General features: G+C 38.6%; 1 protein-coding gene across 1 annotated transcript in view; it reads right to left on the bottom strand.

Moving 5' to 3' along the window:
* The window catches only part of LRP1B (LDL receptor related protein 1B), a 1,070,902-nt gene that overhangs the window by 112,552 nt on the left and 930,563 nt on the right, over positions 1-27,787 (bottom strand). The window contains exons 67-75 of the mRNA XM_065413676.1: positions 26,920-27,036; positions 17,473-17,579; positions 15,889-16,018; positions 13,512-13,618; positions 12,845-12,977; positions 8,942-9,064; positions 5,411-5,533; positions 5,023-5,160; positions 1,926-2,060 (exon numbers count right to left, since the gene is read on the bottom strand). Coding sequence (XP_065269748.1) covers positions 1,926-2,060; positions 5,023-5,160; positions 5,411-5,533; positions 8,942-9,064; positions 12,845-12,977; positions 13,512-13,618; positions 15,889-16,018; positions 17,473-17,579; positions 26,920-27,036 — 1,113 coding nt within the window. The remainder of the gene's footprint in view (positions 1-1,925; positions 2,061-5,022; positions 5,161-5,410; positions 5,534-8,941; positions 9,065-12,844; positions 12,978-13,511; positions 13,619-15,888; positions 16,019-17,472; positions 17,580-26,919; positions 27,037-27,787) is intronic.

Here is a 27,787-nt window from a genome sequence, read left to right on the forward strand (position 1 = left end):
TATGAAATGCCTAACTTTGAGGCCAAACATGGCTTATTCTGTGATTTCACAGCTGATCCAACGTTAGATCCAGGGACTGCAATCATAAGGCCTCCTCTGTGTCGAAGCAGGGCCGGCTCCAGGCACCAGCTTGCCAAGCAGGTGCTTCGGACGGCCACTCCGGAGAGGGGCGGCACGTCCAGCTATTTGGCGGCAATTCGACGGACGGTCCCTCACTCCCGCTTGGAGTGAAGGACCTCCCGCCGAATTGCTGCCGCAGATCGCGGCTTTTTTTTTTTTTTTTTTTTTTTTGCGCCGCTTGGGGCGGCAAAAACCCTGGAGCCGGCCCTGTGTCGAAGGCACGGGGACTCTGCATTTTCTAAAAAGGTTGAAGTATGAAGGCCTTATAAACAAAGCAACCATCTAGGGAATGGGCTTTGTGCAGAGTGAAAAGCAATTATGTGTGTCTGCCTCCAAGACCATGGATGGGCAAAGTATGCAGCACTTGAATCGCTTTTTCTCATTTGAGTTTTTGGTGGGGTGACCATCCTTGTCCCAAGGCTCCTGTGACCCAAGGGCAGAATAAAAACCTGAATGTGTAATGGTGCAAATTACCTAAAATACACCAGAAATTAAATAAATTTTGGATTAATCCTCCTGGAAAAAAATCACTCTGGTCACAGAGAAAGAGTTACTGTATCAGCATTTGGCTACATAATGGCAAGAACTGAGGTGGTTGGCTCTACTCTGAGGTGATTGGGTTCTTTTACAACCTCAGCTATGAATGTGCAGAGCCACACAAGGTTCAGCTTGTAGAAAATGTTCCTAAAGTTCAGTGACGCAACCTCCCAAGAATGAATATGCAGAGGCCACCTCAATGAAGAGCACACTTTAGCATTGTTGAAGGAAGGCCTGAAAAAGCATAATGGAGCATATCATGTTTTTCAGAAGTATCAAAAGTTCATTTTACAGTACTCTTTAAAAAAGAGTCCTATAAACTCAAGAGGATGTCAGTAAGGCTATACCTTCTAACTGAATGAAACTAATTCTCTGACAGTTCCTGTGACGTTAATTCTTAGTTTGCATTGCTAAACTAGAGCCAGAATAAAACCAACCAAATTTCTAGCAGTAGTATTCCATATTATAAGTATATCATGTGTGGTTAGTTTCACAGTCCAATTACTCTAAGATGTAAAATGACATCCCATAAGTACACATGATTTTTATTAGCTGTACAAATTTATTAGTGCAGTTCTATGATCTGATTGTTTGTGATGGTAGGGGGCAGGGCTCAGCAGCCCTGGGCTCACTTCCAGTTTGTTTCTTATGCTTCAGGGTTTCAGTCAGCCACCTGCAGGGCTCAGGAATTTTGTTTATTTTTATCTCTTTCCTCTGAAGCATCAGTGAGGGCCACAGCTGGAGATGGGACATAGGATGGTGTAGGCCAAGGCTCTGAGGTGGCATTGAGCATTCTCTCTCTCGATATGTGGCTGGCAAGTTCTTGCTCACATGCTCAGGATGTAACTGATCAACACCTGTAGGGTCAGGAAGGAATTTTCCTCAAGGTTTTTCGCCTTCTTCTGCAGCATGTGGGTGCAGGCCATTTGACAGGATTACCTGGGTATATCTCAGAATAATTTCTCTGCCATTGGTGCGGCCGTGGGCACTGGTACAGCTCAGTCCATTCTATTCTTTGTCTCTGGCACATAATAGTTTAGTTGGGCTGTAAAACTTTGTCCTAATTTCAGTTGTTGGTTTTAGAGTGTGGGTGCTGCATGGTGTTGGTGGCCTGTGATATTCAGGAAGTCAGACTAAATGATCTGGTGGTGCCTTCTGGCCTTAAACTCTATGACTCTAAAAGCAATCATTTAATTTATTTAGTTAAAGGATGTAGAAGAATTACAATACAAAGCTTTAAAAAAAGCTGCAAAGGAAATATACTTTACCTTCACACTGCCTATTCCTTCTGTTCCTCTGAAATCCAGGCTTACACCGACAGAAAACGAATGATTTTGTTTGATTACAGTATGCATCATCTCCACAAGGATTCACATCAGCTTCACAGGTATATTCAGTGGGACCTATGGGAACAGACTTTTAAATTGGTAACATGGAATATCTATAAATGGTAAAATAATTAATTGTTAGAATTTCTCTCTTATTTTTTATGATACATTCTATTTAATTAAACAAATTTGACTGTAACTACTAAAGCTGCTTGAATACAACAAAAGATTTCTGAAATTTTAAATTCACTTCAGTCATGTTCACAATACTTCTATGTTTAATTTCAACAAACATTTGTGCAACTGATTATTACTGGCAAAAAATATTTCAACAAGGTGTTTGTGGAAACGGACTGTTAATTTCTCACATATGCCTGTCCACATATGAAGTGCCTGAACTCTCATCCAATTAGGGAACAGAAACAATACCATATTTTTTATCTGCCCTACCCAACTAATCAACACTGATAGATTATGGGATATTTGCAGATAACTACATTTGTGATCACGCCAAAACATTTTTAAAAACCACAATCACACATACAAAAATCCTCTCAAACATCTCTGAATAACAAACAAATATAGGAAATTGCAAGCTGGCTGTGGATATTCCACATGCAAAAGAAGAAGCTTAGTTTGTCAGATAAATTATTCATTTTTCGTCACTCAACTCTATTAAATATCCATTTGTATTTTAGCAGTGGGTATTTTACTGATTATATGCATTTGTTCAACTACATATGATACAATCCAGCCATACAACTAACATGTAAGAACCTTAAACTTCCTCCCGTTCTGTGGGGAACTCTAACACTAAGTTCCTGTTAAAAAAGAAACACACACTCATATTCTGCAGGACAAAATGAATTTTAAGATCACTGTATAACAAATACTTTTATTTCACTATGGCTAAAATGATACCAAAACCATAAAATAGTGGTACACATCTTTATGTATATCTCATTTTTTTATTATTATGGAGGCTACACAGCATAAGAACAAGCTCAAAAAGAATTATTGCAGCATCCACTAGCACATTAGTTATGTATCTCTTGGTATTTCCATGATGCATCTTTGCAAAACTTGTCCATTGGTACACCCCCTCTCTGGCTAAGGAGATGGACATGTTTATAGTAGAGTGGGCACTAAGTTTCAGTGGACAGGAAACTCTGTAGCTTTGTAAAACTCCTGGATAATGAACTTTATCTATTTGGCTATGATATATCTGGATTTCACTGTACTCTTGAAGAGAATGAAAATAGATTCAGCTTCTTTCTCAAATCTCAGAAAAGGCTTTTTCCTTTCCTTACACAGGTTTGTGACAAACTTGAAAGGGAAGAGTCTTGAATAAGTAAAAGGGGGACAGAACTTTTGGAAAAATAAGGGTAAGCGTGAAGGACCAACTTATTACTACGCAAGACCAAACATGGAGGACAGTGGAAAGCTCTCCCATTCTCTTGACTGAGGTGACCATTACCCAGGAAACTATTTTCAGAGACTTGCATGGTGACAGGTCTCAAGTTTTTTCATGAAGTTGATGGATTTCCACTTCATACAGTTAAATGCATTGCCTTGCATGGTGACAGACTCCAATGAGAAACTGCAGAATTGGAATTAATTTGCAAACTTGACACCATTAAATTAGGCTTGAATAAAGACTAGGAGTGGAAAGGTCATTACACAAAGTAAAACCTATTTCCCCATGCTAATTCCCCCCCCTACTGTTACTCACACCTTCTTGTCAACTGTTGGAAATGGGCCATCCTGATTATCACTACAAAGGTTTTTTTTTTCTCCTGCTGATAATATCCCACCTTAACTGATTACTCTCATTATAGTTAGTACGGCAACACCCATTTTTTCATGTCCTCTGGGTATAGATATCTTCCTACTGTATTTTCTACTGCATGCATCCGATGAAGTGGGTTTTAGCCCACAAAAGCTTATGCTCAAATAAATGTGTTAGTCTGTAAGGTGCCACAAGTACTCGTTCTTTTTATTTTCAGAGAGAGAACTGCAGACCCTCAAAGAAAGATTTATATAATCTGAGGAGGTCCAGGTTCATACTCCTCAGACTTCACAGGAGAACTAACTGGAGGGTGGAGAAAGGGATAAGGATCCCGACATAAGATTACTCTAAAAATCATACTCCTGACAGAGAATCAGAATCTCATAGAAATGCCTGTTCATACAAGACTTTCAGCTTGCTTGTCATATCAAAGAAGTTTGAAAAAGCCTGAATAAATGTATTATCAGGCTTATCCGACTAAACCTTTGACCAAATGTGTACGTCCCACAAGTTGCAAGGACATAAATGGAAAAATGAAGAGAGTGGCTGTGAAAGCCACTCTCATACATTCTAGAATTATTCTAGCTCATATTGAGTTAATTATAGCTGCATGAATTTGGGAAACAGCTAGTTTTCTTAGCATATACTGCAACCATCCTAAGAAAACAACCCAATGCCACAAGGTACTATAATTTAATGTATTTTCTGCACAATAAAAGTATGCTAATAAAATGTAGGTGTATGAAAGTTATTAGCTCATTGTATTTATTTAAATAAATTATATCTGTGTGTAACTCTAGCAAGTCCTGAAAAACTGTATTACCAATGTTTGGATGAGTTTCTTTTGTCAGCTTAGTTTCAGTGATTTTGTTTCAGATCAAGAATTTCATATCATAAAACCTTTTTATTTATCTTGATAGAGAAGAATAGGTGTGAAATGAAATATAATCAATTTAAACAGCTAAACCAGCTCAAAATGGATTGAGTCACTCCTTGGAGGGTCGGATAGTTGGTTCTTCTATGTAGCAAAATAACCATTATTTTGAAAAGCTGATCATTTTCTTCATATTCTACTTTAAACAGTTAGTCTCAGCTATATTAGTTTAGATACTACATAGGTTATACTTTTTCATGTTAATAAAAACTCTATTTTGTTGGATAGGTTCTGCATGAAAGAATACAGTTTCATTGTATTACTTCTTTTGTGCTACAAGCATGAAAAACAGATAGCTTATCAACCAAACTCACTTATTTTGCATCCTTGCTCATCTGAACCATCTCCGCAGTCATCAAACCGATCACACTGCAGCTCCATGGGTATACATTTCTTATCACTACAAGTAAACTCATCCTTTTTACAAGGTTTTGCTTTATATGGGATCTTATCTACATAATCACAAATGAAAAATCACAAGAAGATTAGCAATTCATATTGTTTAGACTACTTGCACATAAAAATGGAAATGACCATGAAGCATTAAAGAGTTGCAAAGATGTCAAGCCTAATTGTCTTGAGAGTTAAATTATGACCCACAAACTTTCAATTAAGCTTTTCATAAGTACAATTTAATCTTTGTAATAAATTTGCCTTTAATTGTTTTTTTAATCAAATGCTTTAAAAGGTAAATTCACCTACCACAGTGATCTTCATCTGAGTTATCACCACAGTCATCAATCTCATTGCAAATCTGTTCAGGTCGCAGACAAACCCTGTTGTTTCTACATCTGTAGGGTCTTGTAGGTGGGCATGGAAATTTGACTGTATAAAGAAAACATCAGATAGCAGCCATTAATATAGAATAATAACAATTTTTTTAGTTATGCACAAGCATCCTTCAGTTGCTCATAAAGCTTACTGTCTTTGTGTCGTGCCTCCTTCCAGTGTGGTAAATGAGCACTGGATGTGTAAGTATTGCATGATTTTATGCCCTCCTGATGTGATGAGCTGGCATTTAAGCAGTTGTTACTTTATGAACATTTTATTATTTTACAAGGCTGAAATTAGAATTTTTGGGAGGGCAAATGAGATAATTTTTAAGGCTGTAAAATAATTTAGTTGACTTTTTTTTAAAAAAAGGAGGCAGGATATATTGGAGTTGCTCAAAACCTTATCTAGTGTTGAAGCAGAGCCCAGCTGCTTATGCTAACAATCACATATAGTTGTCAATAGAGAGCTGGAAAATGTTCATAGTAGAAAAACTTTGGCCAATTCGAGTTTCCACCCCTTTCCTTACACTTAAACTCACAAGAGATAAAAGACATCTGCTAGAAAAATATAAACATAAACAATCTTAAATAAATTAGTTAATAATACATATATTCACAATTCTTTTAATCATAGATCTCAAATGACTTTACAAAGGGGAGTAAGTATAATTGTTCCCATTTTATAAATAGGAAAACTAAAGCACAGAGAGATGGATTGACTTGTCCAAGGTCATAAAGCACTCACACAACTTAGACCATAACCCAGGGTCTCTTGATTCCTTTTTTCCATGTATTTATCACATAATCTCGCCATCTCTATACTGTTTCCTCTTTCCTGCCCTCATCATTTTGATGTATTGTTTTCTAATGGTTTATTATGCTCTCACTTTCAGAAGCAATATCTCTCTTTAATTGCAAAAATAACAGGAGTACTTGTGGCACCTTAGAGACTAACAAATTTATTAGAGCATAAGCTTTCGTGGGCTACAACCCACTTCTTCGGATGCATATATGCAACCGAAGAAGTGGGTTGTAGCCCACGAAAGCTTATGCTCTAATAAATTTGTTAGTCTCTAAGGTGCCACAAGTACTCCTGTTATTTTTGCGGATACAGACTGACACGGCTGCTACTCTGAAACCTCTCTTTAATTGGTTTATCTTGTTCATATTTGCCCCATTCTCAATTTTCCATGCTTGTGTCATTTTTCATGTCACACTGTCTTTTCCTTTTGTCATCTTTCTGTTATTTCTATCCCTCCACACACTGGGATCAATGTTTTATTTTTTCCCTGCTAATAGTGATGACCACTGCTGAATCCTGAGAAGCAGCTGGAACCTCCCTTCCTCTACTCGCTCAGAGACCAGAAGCTGAGCAGGCTGTCCTGCTGATCTGTCCCTCAGTGGAAGTCACACAGGTTGCTTAGAGGAGCTGGTTCAGTTGCAGGTATCTAGTTGATGGCACTAAAGGCTCATGACATAGTTTCACTTATGAAAGCTCCAGTAAACACTCAGATTGTTTAGGGCTCTACTCTAAAATTGAACAAGTTGTAGTGAAAGATTTTGTGAGCAAAATGAAGGCTGAAAGGGAATACAATTACTATTTATAAATACATCAGGGCAGGGACAGTGGAGCCTTCCCAAAAGTGTGGGGGGGTAGGGGCCCCCGACTTCCTCCCTGAAACCCCTCCTTTTCCTCCCAAGGCCACGCCCCCACCCCACCACTCCTCTTCCCCTGGTGGCCCTATCCCCGGACAAGCCAGAAGCCGGAGCCGAGCCAGGGAGCCCAGGCTCCCCACCCAGGGCAGGTGGAGGGACCCAGGCTTCCACAGCTGCCCACACTGCTCTTACCCAGACCTGGCCTTTACCATGGGCACAGCCCGGCCACGGTTAGAGCTCCAGGGCAGCTTTAAAAAATGGGAGGGCCTTGGGCCCCTGCGTTGCCCCCTCCCCCCCGTTCCAGCATCCCTGTATCAGGGGGTAAACACCAGGGAGGGTATTTAAGCTAAAGGACAATGTTGACAGAAGAACTTCCACTGAGTAAGTTTAAACATGGAATTAGAGGAAGGTTTCTAACCACAAGAGGAGTGATATTCTGGAACAGTCTTCCAATAGGAGTAGTGGGGGCAAGAAAACAACTAGTTTTAAGATAGCTTTAATATTTCTTGGTTGCCTGAGATACTAGGGGACTGCACTCAATGACTTGATGACTCAGGAGGTCCCTTCCAATCCTATATCTTATGTTTTTAATCAGTGAGTTTCAACTGAGGCTATGTCTACACTACCATTTATGTCGGCAAAACTTATGTTGCTTAGGGGTGTGAATATTCCACCCCCCGAGCAACATAAGTTACACTGGCATAAGCGCGAGTGTGCACAGCACTGTGTCACTGGGAGCATTTTTCCGGCTGACATACCATCTGTCACTCGCGGGGGTGGGTTTTTTATGCCGACGGGCGAGCTCTCTCTCCTGTTGGCACAGTCTCTTCACCACACACCCTGCCATGCTGTACTAGTACATATGTGCCATTGCAGTGCTGTATGTATAGACATGCCCTGAAATCCTTCAACACTCTATGGGCTAAAAAGATCTGTGCTTGCATGTCTATTAAACTCCACATCCTCTAGGAAAGGAGGGGGTGGGGCTTAGAGGTATTTATGTAGGAGGAAGATAGTGGGAAGCAAAGTGAAGTAGGGTCCAGAGCTGGTTCTAGTGGGAAGCTACCCCTTGGAGATATGCAGCTGACTGTCCTCTGATCCTGGTTTTCCGCATTGAGACTGCCTTTCCCAGCTCCCCACCACCCCAGCCTCCTAACTGCTTCAGGAAGCAGAGGAAGGGAGTGAATCCAGGAGGGCAGTCTCAGTGAGGTGAAGGGCCTCCCCTCTACCACAGACCCAACCCTAGCCATTGATCTTCCCCAACTCCAACCCAACCACCTCCCACACCCTTCTGCAGCCCAAGGACCATCCTTCTGCCCTGGAACAAATGGCTGCACTTCCACAATGCCCCTCCTCCTCTGACTCCTGCTTTGGCTGGGGTCCAAGGCACAGCAATGGTCCTGGGAGTGTTATGAGTCCATTTATTCTTGGTAAATGGAAGTGACTTCTCCAATACAGACTCAGAGATGTACCAGAATAATTGTAAATCCCATTTGAGAGAAAAAAATAGGTATTTGTTTATTGCCATTTCTGATTTTAAAATCTCCACTGGATTGTAGAATAACATAATTTAATATACGTTTTGTTTTTATCTAACCCTACTGTTTGTATACCATATTTAAGACAAACCTTTAAAAGTCAAATGAGGAAAAGCATAACTTATTTAGAGTCTTGTACAGAAAAGACATAGTGAAGTGAGTTCTATATATTCCTAAATTGAGGGTTGTAAACTGTACATATTTCTACTTCACTAATTCACTTCAGTGCCACGGAATGCAAAGCATTAAAATAACAAAAGGCATACCACACATTTCAGGGACTTCATCTGAGTTGTCTCCACAGTCATCTTCTCCATCACACACCCAAAAATGGAGTTTACAAAGTGAATTGTTGCACAGAAACTCATCGGCTTTACATATATTTCCCCCTTGAAGAAATAAATACATTGTGAATTCATGGTATAAATAAAACAAATACACCCTATTTTCATTTGTCCATATTCTACTGTAAGCTAATGAAACATGGAGCATAATTTAAAGGCCCAAATTCCATGGGGAAGGCTTGCAGAAAGGGGAGATGGCCATTCAATACATTTTCCCCAACATAGCATAGCCACTCATTGCTCTTTCTTTGTTTTGTGGCTCCTGTAATGGAGCCAAGTTCAGTGTGACTTTGAGGGGCTAAGGCAGGGAAGGAGGTACAGGAGTCAGGAGATAGCCACCCCATGTAGCGTGTTCCCCTTAAAGTTATTCAGCCTCTATAATAGTTAAAATATCTTAGAATCATAGAACCATAAAGTTAGGAGGGACAGCAAGGGTCAGATAGTCTAAGCCTCTGCCAAGACGCAGGATTTGTTGTGTCTCAACCATCAAAGACAGATGGCTATCCAGCTTCTTTTCGAAAACCCCCAGTGAAGGAGCTTATTTTAATCTTCTTCTATGCAGCTTTTCTTTATTGCAGAAGAGTTCTGAGGGCAAAGGACTTGAGTACATCAGGACACAATGCTGCAAGGTGCAAGTGGAGAAACAAAAAGAAAGGTCCCAGCTTATTCAAGGCCATACCCCTCCAGGTTTGTCCTAAATTGATTGTGATGCTCCAACTTTGGCTCTCCATTCCTCCTCCCAAATCCACTCTGCCACAGACCATATATTCCAGAAGTGATAGCGCAATAGAGCGTAACAGCCCAACAAACACCTTTTGTGTCTTTTCAGTAACAGAGTGGACGGTTTGGGTTTGCTCGTTAATTCAGTTCAAAAAGGACCATTGAGAGACATGGGACAGAAGTTACTTTATATATTATATAAGCTTAATTATAAAAGTCTAAGTATTTATGGTATTTCCTCCTTTTTCAATATGCCTAACTCTTTCTTGAAGTGGTGTAACTTGTATTCTACTAAAAACACTTCAATTAGCATTTAGATTATTAAATATGTTGTTAATTATTTTGTTCATATATCAATTATATCACAATACAGAATTGATTTTCTTTATCAAATTAACAAGAAATTTAGTAAACAATAACAGGTGTTTGGGTGTTTGTTTTTTAAACGATTAAGAACATTAGGTAGATTGCCATGCATACTGAATACAAACAAAAGAATAATTTGCCATGTTTATTAGGTTTTAAGTTCTCTAACCTAAGTAATATAGTCATTTCTGTTTTGTTCAAGGTTTTTAATAATCCATCCACTTGAAGTTTTCACAATAGGAACAGATGTTGTAGTATTAAGAACAGCTTCTGGCTTCTTGTATTCATTTGTGGTAGCAGTGACTAGTGAAATGACAGGCTTAGTTGCTATTTCAATTTAAAGATCAACACTATTTATCTGTTTGAATATGTATTTAATTGACAATAACTCCCCATTCTTTTAAAATATGCTAAAATGTTTGAAAATTTCTCTTTACAAATCACCTTTTTTATGAGTTGCATACCGGGTTTTTCCCCCTTGACCACTACACAAGTCATCAGTTTTTTTCTCCTTACATAATATGGCAGTAACTGACATCATCTGCTTGAATCTTTAGGAGGCTTCTCAAAGAACTGTTAGAGTCACTTTATATTTTCATTTGCACACTTGACTTGTTTAAACTTTGACCTTCTAGGATGCAAATTGTTTTCAAATGTGAAAAGTGTAACTTATATTGGTCTAAACAAGCATCAGTCAGTTTGGACTAAACATTTGACGAAGTGGGATTTGTTCTGTTTTGTGCTTTACATAAAAAGACAAAGTATTGCTACCTGTTTACACAAAGCGGTATAACTGAAGCACATAAAAGGCAGTTTTAACAAAGAAAAAACTATTTCTTTACACTTTTAAACTTTATTGATCACTTTCTTACAATGATTCATGCTTCATCACTTGCAAATGTGATACTCTCCTTAGTTAATATTTCTGTTTCCCTTTGTAATTTTAAATACCCTCACAAAACCTCACCTCTTCCTAGTTTTAAAGCTACTTATTCTAATGATTTGACTTCTTTCATTTTCTTGTTCTAAGTCCAATATTTTGTTCTCAGTAAAGATAACAGTTGCTGACTGGTTTGATTCTGTTGTTGATTATCTGCATTGCACAAGGTCTTTGCAACTAACAGAGTTTGTTAGAAGTATTGTAAATTACTCTTTTTTAGTATGATCAATGTAGAATGTTTGGATCAAATCAAATAACTTAATTAAGAACAATAGTCTTGATTAAACTCCTCATTCTAAAAGAAAGGACGCTGTTGGCAAAGCTGTTTATGTGAGGAGCCTTTAACCTTGGAAATCACTTCCCCCCGCCATTTGCTGACCTTAATGATACCTTGCAAATCTAATCTTTTCACCCCAGCTGCTGGAGGATCGAGTACAGTGATGATCTGTATATATGCTTGGGGTACTTTATTTGTTTCCACCCACAGAAACACACTTTACCATGCGGACAGCTACCAGACACCAAAGCCCACACCTTCTAAGCTTCTGAGATGTCCTTTAACTCTCTTAGGCTTATCTTTCATTCTTATGAAACTTAAGAAAGAAATTCCCAATGACATTTCTATTGTGGCACTCATATTGTACCTGCCAGTTAGGTGATTAACATTCATCACGTTGGCTCATCATTCATGGTGGTAAATAATGATAAGGAAAAGTCAATTCTACATAGATGTCTGGATCAAATGTTAAGCTTGGCTCACTAGAACAACATGCATTTTTATACAACTAAATGCAACACCATTCATCTGGGAACAATTAATTTTGCTATCGCTTTTAGGATTGGGAACAAGTAGTTGCCAAGATGCTGAATCATGCATTTTTCTTGTTAAGACTTGATTATGCTTTGCTTTACTCTGCTGTGACACACAAGACTCTATACGTTACACTTACTGAAAAAAGTCAGGTGTTGGAGGCTGGCATCCCTATAGTGACAGAGTTAAGGTTGTAGTTTGTGGTGTATAGTACTTGAGGCAGTCGTTAAGTGGAGGATTAGAGCATAAGTACTGTTATGTGGTTTACCTTTTCATTTCTATCCGTCAGGAGGAAAATTGTGTGCAGAAGCTTTTAAATGATGTTCTATTTGCTTTTACTTATTAAGGCAAGGTTGAAGAAGTGAGATTAGTATGGGATTTGTCAGTGCTCAGCATCTGTGAAAATCAGACCTCTTCTATTTAGGTGCCTAATTGTGTATTTAGAAGCTTGGATTTTAGGCATTCAGATTTGGACCTAAATGTTTAACACTTAGGTCCCAATACTCCAACTTGTTCTTTGTGGGTGGGCCCTCTACCATAGAGCCCCTAAATGGCGCAGGAGTCCACCCACATGGAATTAGTTGCAAGACTGGGGCCTTTATTATTTTTCTGTTTTGTTTTATTTTGCAGCTTGTTTGAAAAATGTACAGCTCTGTATATTAATGTTGCCTAAACTGGCTATAAACTGTAGACTTTTTTAACATTCTGAATTTTCTTCTTTGATAATACTTGTACTGAAGGCACATTATTTTCTTTCCCATGGAACAAAAAACTGTTATACAAAGTGAAAGAATTAAGCAGCATGATTGTGACATTGCAGCCAGGCATTTGAGGAACAGCTGCAATGTCTTTGTAAGAAGGGATCACAGAGCCTTCATTTAATCCACTTTAGTAAACTCTGGGGTGCTGCTAACTTATTATAGGCTTAAATATAAATAAGTGGAGAAAATCGAGAGTTTACCATTTAAGGACAAGAACAATGTCTCACCTCTTTCACAGTTTTCTTCATCACTGCCATCCACACAGTCATGGATTCCATCACATAGCCATCTGATGGGGATACAGTGGGCCTTATTTTTGCATCGAAACTGATCTTCTTTACATTCTGTTACACAATCCATCTGTTTAAATACAGATGTGTACTGCAGTATTCATTAACAATAACAATACAGTTATAGACAGACCAAGCAGAATTCTTCAAGGCTGTTAGAATTTAATTGCCCTGGCTGCTGCTGCTTCTTTACTACACCTCTACCCAGATATAACGCGACTCGATATAACACGAATTCTAATATAACGCAGTAAAGCAGTGCTCCGGGGGTGCGGGGCTGCACACTCCGGCAGATCAAAGCAAGTTCGATAGAACGTGGTTTCACGTACAACACGGTAAGATTTTTTGGCTCCCGAGGACAGCGTTATATCGAGGTAGAGGTGTATTTACAATGCAATTGAAACTGCTATTGAATTTCAAGTCAAGATCTGGAATATAAATGTTCTGATATTATATGTTTGCATATTTTGCTTTATCATTTGGTGGTGAAAACATTGGGCTCATGGAATTAATTCTTGTTTTATTAATTTTCAGTTTCTAAACTTGTTGATCATAAACCTCACATCAGATAGTATAAGGGGCTCAAAATAAATGCATCAGTTACCTCATCAGAGCCATCAGCACAGTCAAATTCTCCATTACACCTCAAAGATGCTGAGATGCATCCTCCACTGGCACACACATACTCGCTTGAAGAGCAGGTTGGAGATGCTAATTACAAACATAAATTTTAGCATTAGCAATTCATAAATAAGTAACTTCATATTTCAATGTTAGTATTAGGTAAAACATATTAGATAAACATATTTTGTTGTAATTTACAATATTTTGTGCAAATTCCATAATCCATAATTATGGTGCCTGTTTTGACAAAAAACAAGTTGCTGTGCTCCTTAAAGGCACTGCTAAAAAAGTTGCAAGTGTATTTTTTATGGCAAAAGTATTTTTTTATTGTCTTCATGCTCAGAAAGTTCTGGGTAACAGACAACAGGATGTTAGTATGGAAACCTCTTAGGCAACCTTGACCACAGTGATAACTACCTCTATCACTCTAATATAAATGTGTATTTTCAAAGAGAAACAATAACATATAAATACAATAGCAATAATAACAATAACAACAACAAACAACAACAATAATAATAAAAGTAAGTAAAACATTTGCACTAATATACCATCTTCCAGCTAAGGATCTCATACATTTTGATAGCTAATTGGGACTTAAGTGACACACAGGTCTTGTGCAGGCCCTCTGTAAACAAGGGAATTTTATTAATTAATGAATTAAGCCTCATATTACTCTTGTAAGGTAGGAAAATATTCTATTTTACAGATGGTAAAGTTGAAGCACAAAAACATTAAAAAATTTGCCCATGTTACACAACAAATCTTTTCTGCAATGGAAACTGAATTCAGATCTCAGGCCTCTCAATCCCAGCACTGGTTTTAGGGAGGTGGGTGGTCACGATGGATGCTTTGGGAGCCAACTTTCTGGGGCATCTAATCATCATATTCAGGGATTCCAAACCTTCCCCCTGCCTTTTTGTTTGTTTGCACATTTTGAGTGGGGTGGGCACTAAAAATGTTTTCCACTCTAAGCAAGATATGAGGTGAAGGGCACCATATATTTAATACAAACTATCTCAATAATCTAAAGAAAATGTGTAGTAAGAGTAGGGTATAATTTGTATTTATATTGCATCAGAATTGAGTGAGGCACTTTATACTGTAAAAATGACAAGGTTCTCATCCCAAAGACTCCACATTCTAAGGCATTCAGTTATGCATCAGATCTGTGGGTTTGGGCCCTGGTGCCTCTACAGAGTACGAGTGACTTCAATCAGACTCTACATGGGCACAAAGGTCAGCACTAGCAAATTACAGTACAGGTTCAGGGCCAAAATACACAATGAAACTAACAAAAAATTACGTGCATCTTGTATATTGTTTCCAATATAAACATCAGAGGTATAGGGTAATTTGACAAAAAAACAAAACAGCTCAAGTATTTTTTTACAACTGTGCAGAATAATATCAGGTAAATAGAACATCTCTTCTAAATTTTAATAATGAATACTAATATTATTATTAATAATGCGTAACCCTAACATCTGAAGATCTTATAGTACCTTATTATGCTTTAAACACCACAGTCCTTATGTGAGGAAGTTAAAAATTATTATCCCAGTTTTACAGCATGGGAAACTGAGTAAAAGGCAGACTAAATGTCTTGCCTAGTTTTACACAGGAACTCTTGTAGTAGAGCTCAGACTAAAAATGCTCGAGCTCTGCTCCTAGTATCATATATGCACCACAGGATAATATTTCCCCCCTTCTCCTAAGCCTTCTGTTTGCTTGCTCTGTGGATGCCCAGCCACAAGTAGCAGTAACAATGTAGTTCAAGAGCACTGTGGTTTGCTGCACCCGATCCTCAAGCATACCATGTCATTCAGGGAGATAATGAAAAACACATGGTCTAAGCCAGGGGTTCTCAAACTGGGGGTCAGGCCCCCTCAGGGGGTCACAAGACTATTACATAGGGGGTCGCGAGCTGTCAGCCTCCACCCCAAACCCCACTTTGCTTCCAGTATTTATAATGGTATTAAATATATAAAAACGTGTTTTTAATTTATAAGGGGGAGGGGGGTCACACTCAGAGGCTTGCTATGTGAAAGGGGTCACCAGTAAAAAAGTTTGAGAACCACTGGTCTAAGCCATTGGGATGGATGGTCAGACCCTAGGAACTCTCTATTTCATATCTGGAAATGTAATGTGAAACTAAATCAGTTTTTCAGAAATTCTTTGCAAAAAGGATCACATATACAACAAACCAATGAATTTCCTACTGAGCCATGTGCCTGTTATTTCTGATACCCCTCATCTTGATTTGTTTATTCACTTTTTCTTTTCTGTTCTTCATATCTTTTTAATACTTTTATTTTTTTTCCTCGAAAATTTAATGATTACTTATATAGACCTACCTGGTTCACAATTTTTCTCATCATCCCCAAATTTGCAGTCTTCATGACCATCACATTTCCATTTTGCTGATATGCACTGACCATTGGAACACTGGAACTGGTCTTTTGAACAACCAGGTTCACAGTATCGCTGTTATAAACAAAACAATATAATTGAGTATATCTATTAATATAAAGGTATTATATAAAACATTTGCAAATGGTCAGCCAGTCAGAATGGCTAGGGCCCAGTTCTGCCACCCTTACTCAACAATGAGAATTACCTTGCTACACAATAAGAAACTACTGATTGTGAATAAAGGTGGTAGAATTGAGCCCTTAATTAGCAAAGCACTCTTTAAAAAGGGGTACAGTTTTTGCAATGGAATAGCTGGCACCTCATTTGAGAGTCACTGTTAGTAGTATAATTATGGTGTCCTGATTATAATTTTGGCAGACTTTAACCTGTAAATATTAATGTAATTAACTCCTCCCCCAAACTATTATTAATATATTGATGCCTACTCTCTATGGGGTGTCTTTACTTAATAAAGTGTTATCAAATGTATTTATTTACTTGTGAAACCATTTACCCTGTATCAAAATATATTAAAAATGTTTAAACTACTTAAATGTTCAATAGTAAAAGATGCTCAAAATAGGACGGCAAGACTAGAAGACTGAAACAAAAAGGATATCAGGGCACAACATCCTCAGTGGTAGCAAATTTCAAAGAAATCTGAGAGAAATGTATGAGATGTAGCAGAGCTATATATAATGATGGAAAACAACACTATTACAGAAAAAAAATAAAGTTAATTTTACCATGATCAGATACAGCATAGAGCAACAAGCAGATTTGTGTGCATTTATCAGTGTAGGAAGAAGAACACAGTTATGCTATCAATAAATATCTTTAGTATATATATAATTAGCAATCCTAAAGGATTCTATAAGCTTAATTTCTTTGATTTCTTAGAGCTATTTACAGCTCTAGAGTTATATGTATAATTCCCATTTCTCTCATTTCTGATAGTTACAATATTTACTTAGTAATATTTCTATATCAGAAGTACTGTTTTTACCATCTGCTTATACCCTGTGCTCCATGATCAAGGGGCTTCATTCCCTTATTCCATGCAACTGCCACTGCTTTTAATAGGAGTTGCATATGTTGACTTGGGGTAGAATGTGAATATTAGTAAACGGGTGCAAACTATAAACAGAACATGTAAATACTGAAACTATCTGAGGCTGCGAAATGTATGTACACAGACAGCATGATTGTCAGGTGACTATATTCTGCACTTGCAGCACAGGGAACAGAACTCACATCCTTTTCCTCCAAAAAAGACAAGCTTCTGCTACATAAGCTAAATGAGAATTTCTCTTAGATATAACTAGTAGCATTAGTTCTATTTTCCTTCCCCACTCTGTGCATTCACCTGGTGGTTGTGATATGGCTAAGGATGGAGTTTTTTGTTGGATGGAGTTTTTTGTTGCTTCCCAGTGAGGGGGGAAAACAAATCCTGCTTCAGCAAGCTGTATTTTGATCTCAGTTTTGTAAAGGAATTTTTTTTTCTTTTTGCCTGTGAAGAAGCCTACCTCATCTGAGCCATCTGCACAATCATAATCCCCGTCACACCAGAATCTCGCAGAAACACAATCTCCATTTGCGCAGAGAAAGTCTTTCAAAGTGCAGGTTTGAGGCTCTGAAGGAAAGAAAATAATTAAATGCTTATAGCCTTAATATTGTTTTGAAACTATACTCTTAAGTTCCACAAGGAAGGAACAGAAAATATTACACAAAACAAACTACTTTTAGCCAAATAAATGTGAATGAATGGTTTTTAAAAAACAGAAAATATTAATCAAACTGTTGTAATAAGGACTTTTCATATGGTTAAGAATTTGTGCCAAAATATTCTAAAAATAAAAAATCTTTGCTTATGACAGATCCTTAGAAAGAATATCTTTTGAGCTAGCTCATAATTCTTCACACAACTGTAAATTATATTTAACAATGAATAGACTTTACATTAAATTATATTATAGTGCATAACTCTTTACATTGCCAAATGCTTTTAAATACTTATGAGCAGTTGCTATCCATATGCAGAAAAACAATCTACTATTGGCAGGTTTGTTTTTTTGTTATAACTACTAGTTGTCACCCATTTTATCAAGGGGTCTGTCACAAGACTAGAAATGGAACTTTTTCCAGACCTGGTAATAAGAGGGGGAAGTAGAAGAAAAGGGACCCTTGGACTTCTGTAGCATATTTATACACCTTTTTGTAAGTGTATAAATAGTTATGGACAGACCAAGCAGAATTCACATAGGCGGTTCGAATTGTATTGCTGTGACTCCTGCTTTTTTATTTTTTAACTGTGAAGAGGGATTGGTAAGGGTCTAAGATGGAATTGAAAGGAGGGAACTCCAAGTACAGTTGTAGACGGCATGTTCAATGAGCTTGGAGATGAAGGGGAGATGGTATGGTAGTTGGAGAAACAGATAGGGCCAAGGGTGGGATTTTTGTGAGCAGGTAAACTAAAACATGCTTCTATTCTGGGGAAAGAAATGAATCAGAAGACAGGCAAGAGGTTGAAGAGAAAGGTGAGAGTGGAGGCAAGGCATGATGGGATGTGGGCCCCTGGAGGATTTAAAGGAGAAAAGCAGACAAGAAACTTCCTTATGAGTGATGAGTGAAAAACAGGTTAGAGTAGAGAAAAAAAGGAAATGAAAAAAGAGAGAAGGTCCTATCATATCTCATCAATTTCTTCTTTGAAGAAGTCAGAGGGATCCTGAGCAGAGAAGAAGAAAGGTGCAGGAGTGGGGAGCTCCAGAGGAAGTGAAATGTGGCAAAACAGTTGCTGGGCTAAGGACTGTGGGATAGGATGTGTGTGCGGAAGTCGAGCTGATTAGTTATGGAGATGGAAGAAATTGAGGAAGAGACAGAGCATTCATAGTGGAGAAAGTCCACACGATTGTGGGACTTCTGCCTGAGACAGAGCAATGTGAGCACAGGAGTGAAAGAAGCAGATGGTGAAGGTGAGCTAGGAATACAGGTTAACTGGTGGAACCTTGTGATTAGAGAGAAGGGCAAATGAGTTAGGAATGGTGGACGGCAAACTGTGAAGAATTGATAACTGAGTTAATGGAGGAAAGGAAAGAGGGCAGGGAAGAGGGCGTTGAAAGCAGAAACAGTCATGGTTGTTGATGGATTGGGAGTCACTAAAGGATCAGATAGTAGGATGAGGAGGAGGAGGCAAGTGAGTTATGTTGAAAGAGCCAAGGTAGTCGTCAGAAAGGGTGAATACAAAAAAAGAGATCTCAGTGATAGAGAAGAATTGGTGAGCACCAGATCAAGTCAGAGGCTGTTTTCCATACGGCCTTTCATCTAAGTATTGGGAGTCTTAAGTCCAAATTGTCTTGAGAAATTGTTCATCGATGTGGGAGCTAACAAATTATTGCCCAAGTCTGAGATTCATTTGAACCCTCACACCACTCAGATTACGGACACACTGCCTGTAAGACCTGAAAGAGCAGGTGGTCGGGCTCTCTCTTTTTAATGCAGCTGGTTTCTTAAATTTTACATATGCGGAAGAGAGAACATTGACGTGTGACCAAGCTGTTACAAAAGAGAGCTCTAAGAGAAAAAACAGAGGAAACCAGAATTCTAGTGTAAAAATTATGTGCTATTTATTCCTAAAGGACTTGTTCCTTCTCTTCATATGCAGTAGCTTCTGAGAGTGACTGCTATAAACACCTGTTCAGAAGCTTGGAATGAAAAACACCCCATCCCTGTCAGCTCCTGTTGTAATTCCCTGCCATAATAGTAGTATCTACAGATCTTCCTCCTGATCCTTTTCTGGGTTCTCAGTCATTTTTAACACCTTTGAACAGAAAAGACCTAATCAGACAAACTTAGAGATGAAGACTAATGAGATCTTCTCTGTGCAAGGCAGAGCAAGGCTGAGGAGTCTTAAATTCAGTTGGACTGATGCCGAAAATACTCTGTACCATAGAATGCTCATGCTTTTCAAACTTGTCACTAGTGAAAATCCACTGACGCAGAAGTTGATGCTGTCCACTCAGAGCAAGAATGAGATCCCAATTTACATGTATGAGACCTAGTAGAGCATTAGTCAGTGTGAATTATTATTGCAAAGATTTTGAAAGAGGGTATTGGGAATTTTTTCTTTTTTTCCTATATTATGGTTAGTGACATACTTAGCAGCAAGACATTTTGAAGGAAAGCATTCACACATAGATTAGAAGTCATCACTTTTCTCTGAAAGCAATAAAGCAATCTAGTAACTGCCATATGACATTTTCCCCTTCCTCCCACATACCTACACTTTCTTTTAAGTGCCAATTGCATCCACAGATCCCCACCTCCTTTTTTAAAAAAACACACTTTAACTTTCAAAATGGGAACAAGATGAAAAAAAATTGGTAAGGCAAATAATTTCAAAAGTAGCTTATGATTCTGGGTGCCTTTCAGAAATACTGAGCATACTGCTGATCAGAGCTCCTACTAACTCCAACTAAAGTTGGATGCAGGGCGGGTGCAAGGATGTTTCTAGCCCTAGGCTAAACTTTCACCTTGCGCCCTCCCCCCTTCCCCGAGCCCTGTGGCAGCTCTCCGCCCTGAGGCGCCCCCCCCCCCGCAGCAACTCCCCCCCTCCACCCTGTGGCGTCGTCCCCCCCCGCCCGCGGCAGCTCCCCCCGGCCCAGGGAGTCGTGCGGCAGCTCCCCGCCTCAGCTCGCCTCTGCTCCGCCTCCTCCCCGAGCACAGTGTCGCCGCTCCACTTCTCCCACCTCCCAGGCTTGTGGCGCCAATCAGCTGTTTGGCGCCGCAAGCCTGGGAGGGAGAGAAGCAGAGCGGGGCGGCATGCTCAGGGGGGAGGTGGAGCAGAGATGAGCTGGGACGGGGAGTTCCTCTGCGTGCCGCCCCCCCCCTTACTTGCTGCAGGCGGCCCTCCCCACGCCCCCTGCCCCCTCCGCCTAAATGCCGACGACGACCGGGGCGGCTGAAGATCCGGCCGCCGCGGTCGCTGCCGAAGGACCTGAAATGCCGCCCCCCAAATGCTAGCGCCCTAGGCGACTGCCTAGATCGCCTAATGGGTTGCACCGGCCCTTGTTGGATGCATTTAAGAACTTCTGGAAATTAAGTACAAAGAATCTCAAGCAAAGCACCCAAAAACTAAAACACCCCATAATCAGAGACTAATTTTGAAAAATGTTGCTCAAGCATTTAAGAGTGAAATACACGTATATTGCCATCAGCACCAAGTAGTCTGACTGTTGAATTCTGCAAGATCCAATGCATCTATTCTTCCCATAAGCTCCGATTTTGCAAGCTGACCTATGAAGGCAGACCCATGCACCTGTGCACAGCCCCATTATTGCAAAGCTGCTCTGTATTTGTGTAAGGGACAGACTAAGCAGATTGGATTGCAGGATCCGCACCTAAGTGTGCACATGTCACTTCCACTAGGAACATCATGGTGTGAACAGACCTACGTTAACTGAACTAGTTCTGCAGTAGTTTTCCATACAAAGAGATCAAATGTTGACACTGGTGGATTTTTCAAGTTTATGCACATATTTATCTTATTTTTCTTAAATCCACAGTGCATTGCGCATATATTTGAGCATTCCATTGTCATTTGATTCTGTTCCTGATCAATATGCAATGGATTGGAGGTTCCAAAATATGATAAATTATGTTAATTAAATAATTTGTGGAAAAAGTAATTCACATGCAAATATGTATTTGTCATGTTTCTGTACTGATTTTCGAAATGTAAGCAAATCAGGTTTTTTATACTGATAATGAATTATTTATAACCAGAGTCCTGATGCTGGGGAAAATGCACACATTGCTTGAAATTCTCATTTGTCTGTTTGGAAAACAAATTTCCAATGTCTCTGGCATGTATCCATGTGATTTATTTGTGAATTTAGAGGGCTACTGTCACATCAATGTACAGAGTGTTACTGAAAGGAACACATATTGATAGTAATATAATAGGTATTAACAGAGTAAGGGCTGGTCTACACTGGGGGGTGGGGCTCGATCTAAGATATGCAACTTCAGCTACGCGAATAGCGTAGCTGAAATAGAAGTATCTAAGATCGAATTACCTGGGGGTCCACACGGCGCGGGATCGACGGCCGCAGCTCCCGTCGACTGCGCTACCGTCGCTCATTCCGGTGGAGTTCCGGAGTCGACAGGGAGCGCATTCGGGGATCGATATATCGCGTCTTAATGAGACGCGATATATCGATCCCCGATAGATCGATTACTACCCGCCAATACACATAGAATAAGGGACAGAAACTTCCCAATTCCTTTTTATGTACCAACTCCTTCCTGGGTAAGAGAGTCTGTGGATGACTGGAAAGCACTGGGGTTTTTTCTCCTGAAAACTCACCTCATATAATCACCTATTTCGTTTGACTCTATTTCTTTTACACTCCTGTACCATCTTATACAGTTCTGAACATGCATAAATATGCAGCTTATGGATATTTCCTAAAATGTATACATTTAAAAGGAAAATGAAAAGACCCACATGTAGATCAAGAAATATGAGTTCAATATATTAAATTTACATTATAAAATTGATTTTGTAGGGTAAATCATCATGCTAAATAGCAGGGAATAACCAATTATTGATTACTGTGAATAAGAAAACTGCAGACAATGGAAGATTTTATATTGACTTCAAGGGAATAGGATTATGACCTATATTAAAGAAATGTTAAAAAAAAACAGCTTAGAAATGATTACCTAGCGACAGTAACAGGTATTCCTACTCTGGTTAGTTTCAAGCCATTTTAAATTATTTTCCTCATTTTGTTTCAGTTTTATATAGATTTTATGTTCTTTGATTAATACCAGTAAAGTGTGCGCTACTTTCCTTTAAACAGGAACAATACAGCTGACTGCTATAGAGTATTCTCTACAATAAATATTTACCTGAAAAAGAAAATATTTTTTGAGGGGGGGCAGGGAAAGATCTTCAGTAAGAGTGAAGGGAGATAAAAGATGCCCTACACTTTGATTCCAATGTATTCACATTCCGAATTAGGTCACCAGGGCTATAAACTTCTTTACAACATTCATTTAGTTGTTTGGGAGGGGGCACAAATGGCTGATGGCAGACCTCCTTGCATTTAATGTTTTTAGAAGGACTTCCCAATACAAGATCATTCTTCAAGGTAGGTATTTTATTGCGAAGAAGCTTGGAATGGGTCTGAACTAAAGCCACTGAAGACAATGGAAGTCTTCCTAATGACTTCAGTGAGCTTTGGCTCAAGACCAACGAACACATTCGTAATCAGTTATATAAAAGTTAAGTGAAAGGCTCAAGACATTGGAAAAAATGGGTAGTATGGGCTTATGGGTTACAAGGGGTACACAGATAGGGAAAGAGTGATAAAGTTCAGTTACACTGTACAGGAAACAGAGTTAAGTCATACTAAAGAATGATTTTCTCTACACAGTTATTTCACGTTACATTGACAGTAAATAATTCCATGAAAAACTGTTACACATTTGTTACATTTTCCAACCAATGCTCTATATCACTGCTAATAAAATCCTTTCCCATAAAACTCTGTGTGTCTGAAGATGTTATATAAAGGTAGATGTAAATACCTGAGCTGAATTTCTAGAAGGCAATTAGTGCATTTAGTACCCTTGAGAAACAATTCATTTTCTGATATCGCTGCCTGACAAACCCTTTGTAAATTCATATATGTCATGAACAATTTATCTTCATATGAAGTGTAATTTATTTTGTCAAATGCTTTTGTACTTCTATTTTCATATATTTTTTGTTTCATTACAATTAGTTCTAGTAACGATGAGATAGCATATAAAGGTTTTTATAAATCTATTTCAAACACCGCAAGGCTAGTTTATATATTTTCCCTGAGATATCGTGATTTTGTAGGTTAATACTTCGGTACCAATCTCCTGTTTTTTACTGAGATGCAAAATATATATTTGAGAAACCAAAGGAAAAGCTTTTACAAATATTGAGAAACAGCCAGAAGAGCACATAAGAGCAAAATTCACCATTATGTAGACAGACTGCCAAAGGCCTATGTCTCTCAGTTCAGGGTAACTACACCTGTATTCCCCCTTCATGATCCAGCAAGGGCACCCACTCTTAGGCTTCTAGCTTCACAGTCATCACCTCTCTTGGGAAGAGATGCACATCTCTCTCCTTCCTGAATGGGGTATTTCCAGGCTGTACAGCTCTCTCTACCTACACTGGGAATTCCCCAATGAAATCAGTCTGTCTAAGCAGGCCTGCTTTACTTTTCACCTCAGGGATGGTAAATAGTGTAGTTGCTACAGTTAAATTACCACACAGCTCTTTCTACGCAAGCATATTTATTCTTGAGGTAAAAGCATTACAGAGAAACAACAAAAGAACCCACAAGCATGCTAATAAGCTTACCAGAGATCACACCAACCAGGGCTCTGGTCAGTGAACAGTCCTTCAACACACCAAGGGGTTGTGCTGTAGTTACAATTTCATAACCACCTTGGTTCAGACCAAGCACACTCATGAATCTGAGAGCCACTCCTTTATCCAGTTTGGGTCTCTGAAGAGACTGTGAATAGGTAATCAGCCAGATAATGGGATTTCTCTTCAAGGAACAGCTTCAAAAGGATGGATCTGGTGGTGGGTAATTTGCATTCCCTGCCTCCCAAATATTTCCTAGGAATCCCACACAACTTTGTTTGTCTAAGCACATTGTTTCAAAGACTCCTTTGAAGAATACAACATCTCCCGGGGTTTATATTAGCCATATCTCCTCCTCAAAGAAGTTGCATACAATTGCACAATAATACAAAAACATTTGCATTCTTAATACAATGAACTCCTAAGATACCTAAACTTCATTCAGTAAGGTTTAACTTAATTCATTAAGGTTTGACCAAGATATTGCAGGAAATTACCATTTCAGTCACACTGTGCACCACTTAAGTCTTGCTTTTGGGATTTAAATGGGAGTTACTTGATACATAGGCTGTGTGTATGTGTGTCCTCTATGCAGGGTGAATTTCACCCATAGTCATTAGTATACTACAGATGTCTTTATCTGGGAGTCCAAAGAGCAGCTGAGGACTGAAAGGGAGGTTTAATTAGATCATAAATAAATACCAATTCATGCACAGCAAATTGAAAATATATATTCATGGTACACATGGTATTTTTTCTGCAAAGCTTATTAATGACTTAAGATGCTGTATTATTTACTTCTCAAACTTTTAACCTTCAAACTTTGTGTGCATAAAGATAATTTTAGTTTTAGAATATATACTTCTACATTCAAGTTTCTACAGAGCCATAGTTTAGATGAAGAGTATTTGTAGGTATTAAAGTGAAGCATTCTCCTTTTCTTATATATGTGCACAGTCAGCCCACAGACACCGATGGGAGTTTTATACAAATAAGAAGCAGAGAAAAACTACTTGTGTGTGGCCTAGCTCCTCACTTTTAGTTAAACCATGCCTCCTCCTCAGCATCTTGAAACAAATACAAGAGACAAGTGGAACTGGAGATCCATGATATTAAGAACATGAAAGAATAAGGCCAACTCACACATTACTTGGTTCAGGGGACTGTGTTAGTTCCGAAATTCAAAGAAATCACACTGTTTGAAATATGGAGAAACTGACTGAAACTTTATAACACTAAATGGCCTTTAATGATTAATAGAAGCCATGGGACACTTTCTCCTTTAGACAACACTTTCATCTGATAGCTAAATCTATTGTATTTAAACATAGTACTGTACACAAAAGTTTCACATGTGGGAAATGCCTAAAGTTATGCACATAAATCTATAGTTAGGATTATAAAGTACATGGCCTGATTTTCAGAAGTGCTGAGTACCTATGCCTCCAAATGTCTTGAATGTGGATTTGGGTGCCTAACTTTAGTCATCCACTTTTGAAAATTCTGACCAAAATGTTTTACTTCACAGGGACTGACTACAAATAACACATTCAGATCTCTGAAGAGAGGACAGGAGGTCTTCCACACTGATTGGCAAAAAGCCAAGCATGTAGCCTGTTCTTGGATGTTATAAGAAAGAAAGAAAAAAAGATAAGAACCCAGCTATTAAACTGTGGGGGTAGCAGTACAAAGCAATGTATGGGATTCTGTCTCTAAAAATGCCTAACAATGATACTGGTGGCTAGATGTTGCCCCTTTGACTCATGATTACATTTCAGGGCTCAAAAATGAAAGGAACTCACCCCTTTCTGTGAAGATGTCACACATTATTCAGCTAAAGCTGGTGTTACAGGTCTTTATTGGGAGTAGAAGCTAGCTCATACATTTCCAAATGTATGCAAGAAGCCCTAATCTGCACTCCATATTCACAGTGAGGAACAAGGTGAATTAGTTCCATTAGCTTTAATGGGGACCACTTTTTGAGTAATGTGAATGTCAATGTGAATAAGGACTTCAGAAGTGAACCTGATTAGATTTAAAATATGGAAGTTCCCCTACTGAATATACAAAGTGTAACAGGCTGGCAGTGTTTGCCTGAAACACCTCCCATTGTTCACAGGTATCTATGCTCTTGGGAAAGTGTTATGAGAGTTTGCTGACTCAGTGATGCTGCTGACTCATGGATATACCTGAATACAAGAAATACGGGAGTCACCCTCACACAGAGAAGTGAGATTAGCCGATCATCAGTTTTTAACTTGCTCTCCACTTACCCTCTTACGTTATTGTCATATGCCAAGGGTTCCATTGCATATTCATATTTTGCAGAATTGTGCATGATACTCTCTTAATTAGCTACAGATCTTTATGGAAATAATTCAAATATGAGACTTTCAGAGTCGTCGTTTTGGATTCAGGTCAACTGATTCTGAATGTGCCAGACTAAATGTGATTACAAATGACGATGCAAAGAGTAGGATAGATAAAATCAAACGGACAGCTTATCAGTATAAAAAAAAGTTTCCTACTGTTTATTGAATAGGCTGCAAGATTTACTTACTGCAGTTTTCTTCATCTGAATTATCACCACAGTCATTTTGGCTGTCGCATCTCCAGTGATCTGGAATACAGTTGTTGTTTTTGCACTGGAATTCATGAGGCCCACAAGTCTTTTTATCTGCAATGAAGATGCTACCATTTGCATCAATGCATTCCATAAAGGGAGAACTTAAAAGACTGCTACTAAAAGGGGTAGGATAATAATATTCCAAGATATATGTCAAATTAAGGAACCCTAACATTTTAAGTGGTACTTATCTACCAAAGACAAAGAACTATTTTACAAGGCAGCCCCACTGCGACTCTATTCTATTGAATTATATTCCATATACATTCTTATACGACACTCATCAGTAGTGCATTCAGCAACATGACTACACATCTATCACATGCTTCTCAAGATTCTATTGACCCATGACCAAAGCAACACTAATTATCATACAATAAATAAAAAAGCAACACTAATTATCATACAATAAATAAAAATTGTAAGCAGTGTTTTTGTAGCCATACCAGTCCCAGGATATTAGAGAGACAAAGTGGGCAAATATCTTTTATTGGACCAACTTCTGTTGGTGAGAGAGCTCAAAAGCTTCTCTCTCTCACCAAATGGGTCCAATAAAAGATATTAACTCACCCACATTGTCTAATAAAAAAGAATTGTCAGCTTTCAGTTTGGATTTGATACAGGAAAACTAAGACATTTTTAATTGATAAGTGGCTGTTCTGAAGTTTTTTTGAACTGAAGTAATGTGAGAAGTTGTATTACTGATAACATTTCAAATAAAAAAAAACACGAGGTATAAATGCCACAGTATCCCACTGTTGCTAATGGTAGAAATTGTGAAACTGCACCAAATTCAGAAGTG

Source organism: Emys orbicularis, chromosome 11 (assembly GCF_028017835.1).
Source record: "Emys orbicularis isolate rEmyOrb1 chromosome 11, rEmyOrb1.hap1, whole genome shotgun sequence".
In the NCBI taxonomy this organism is placed as follows: Eukaryota; Metazoa; Chordata; order Testudines; family Emydidae; genus Emys; species Emys orbicularis.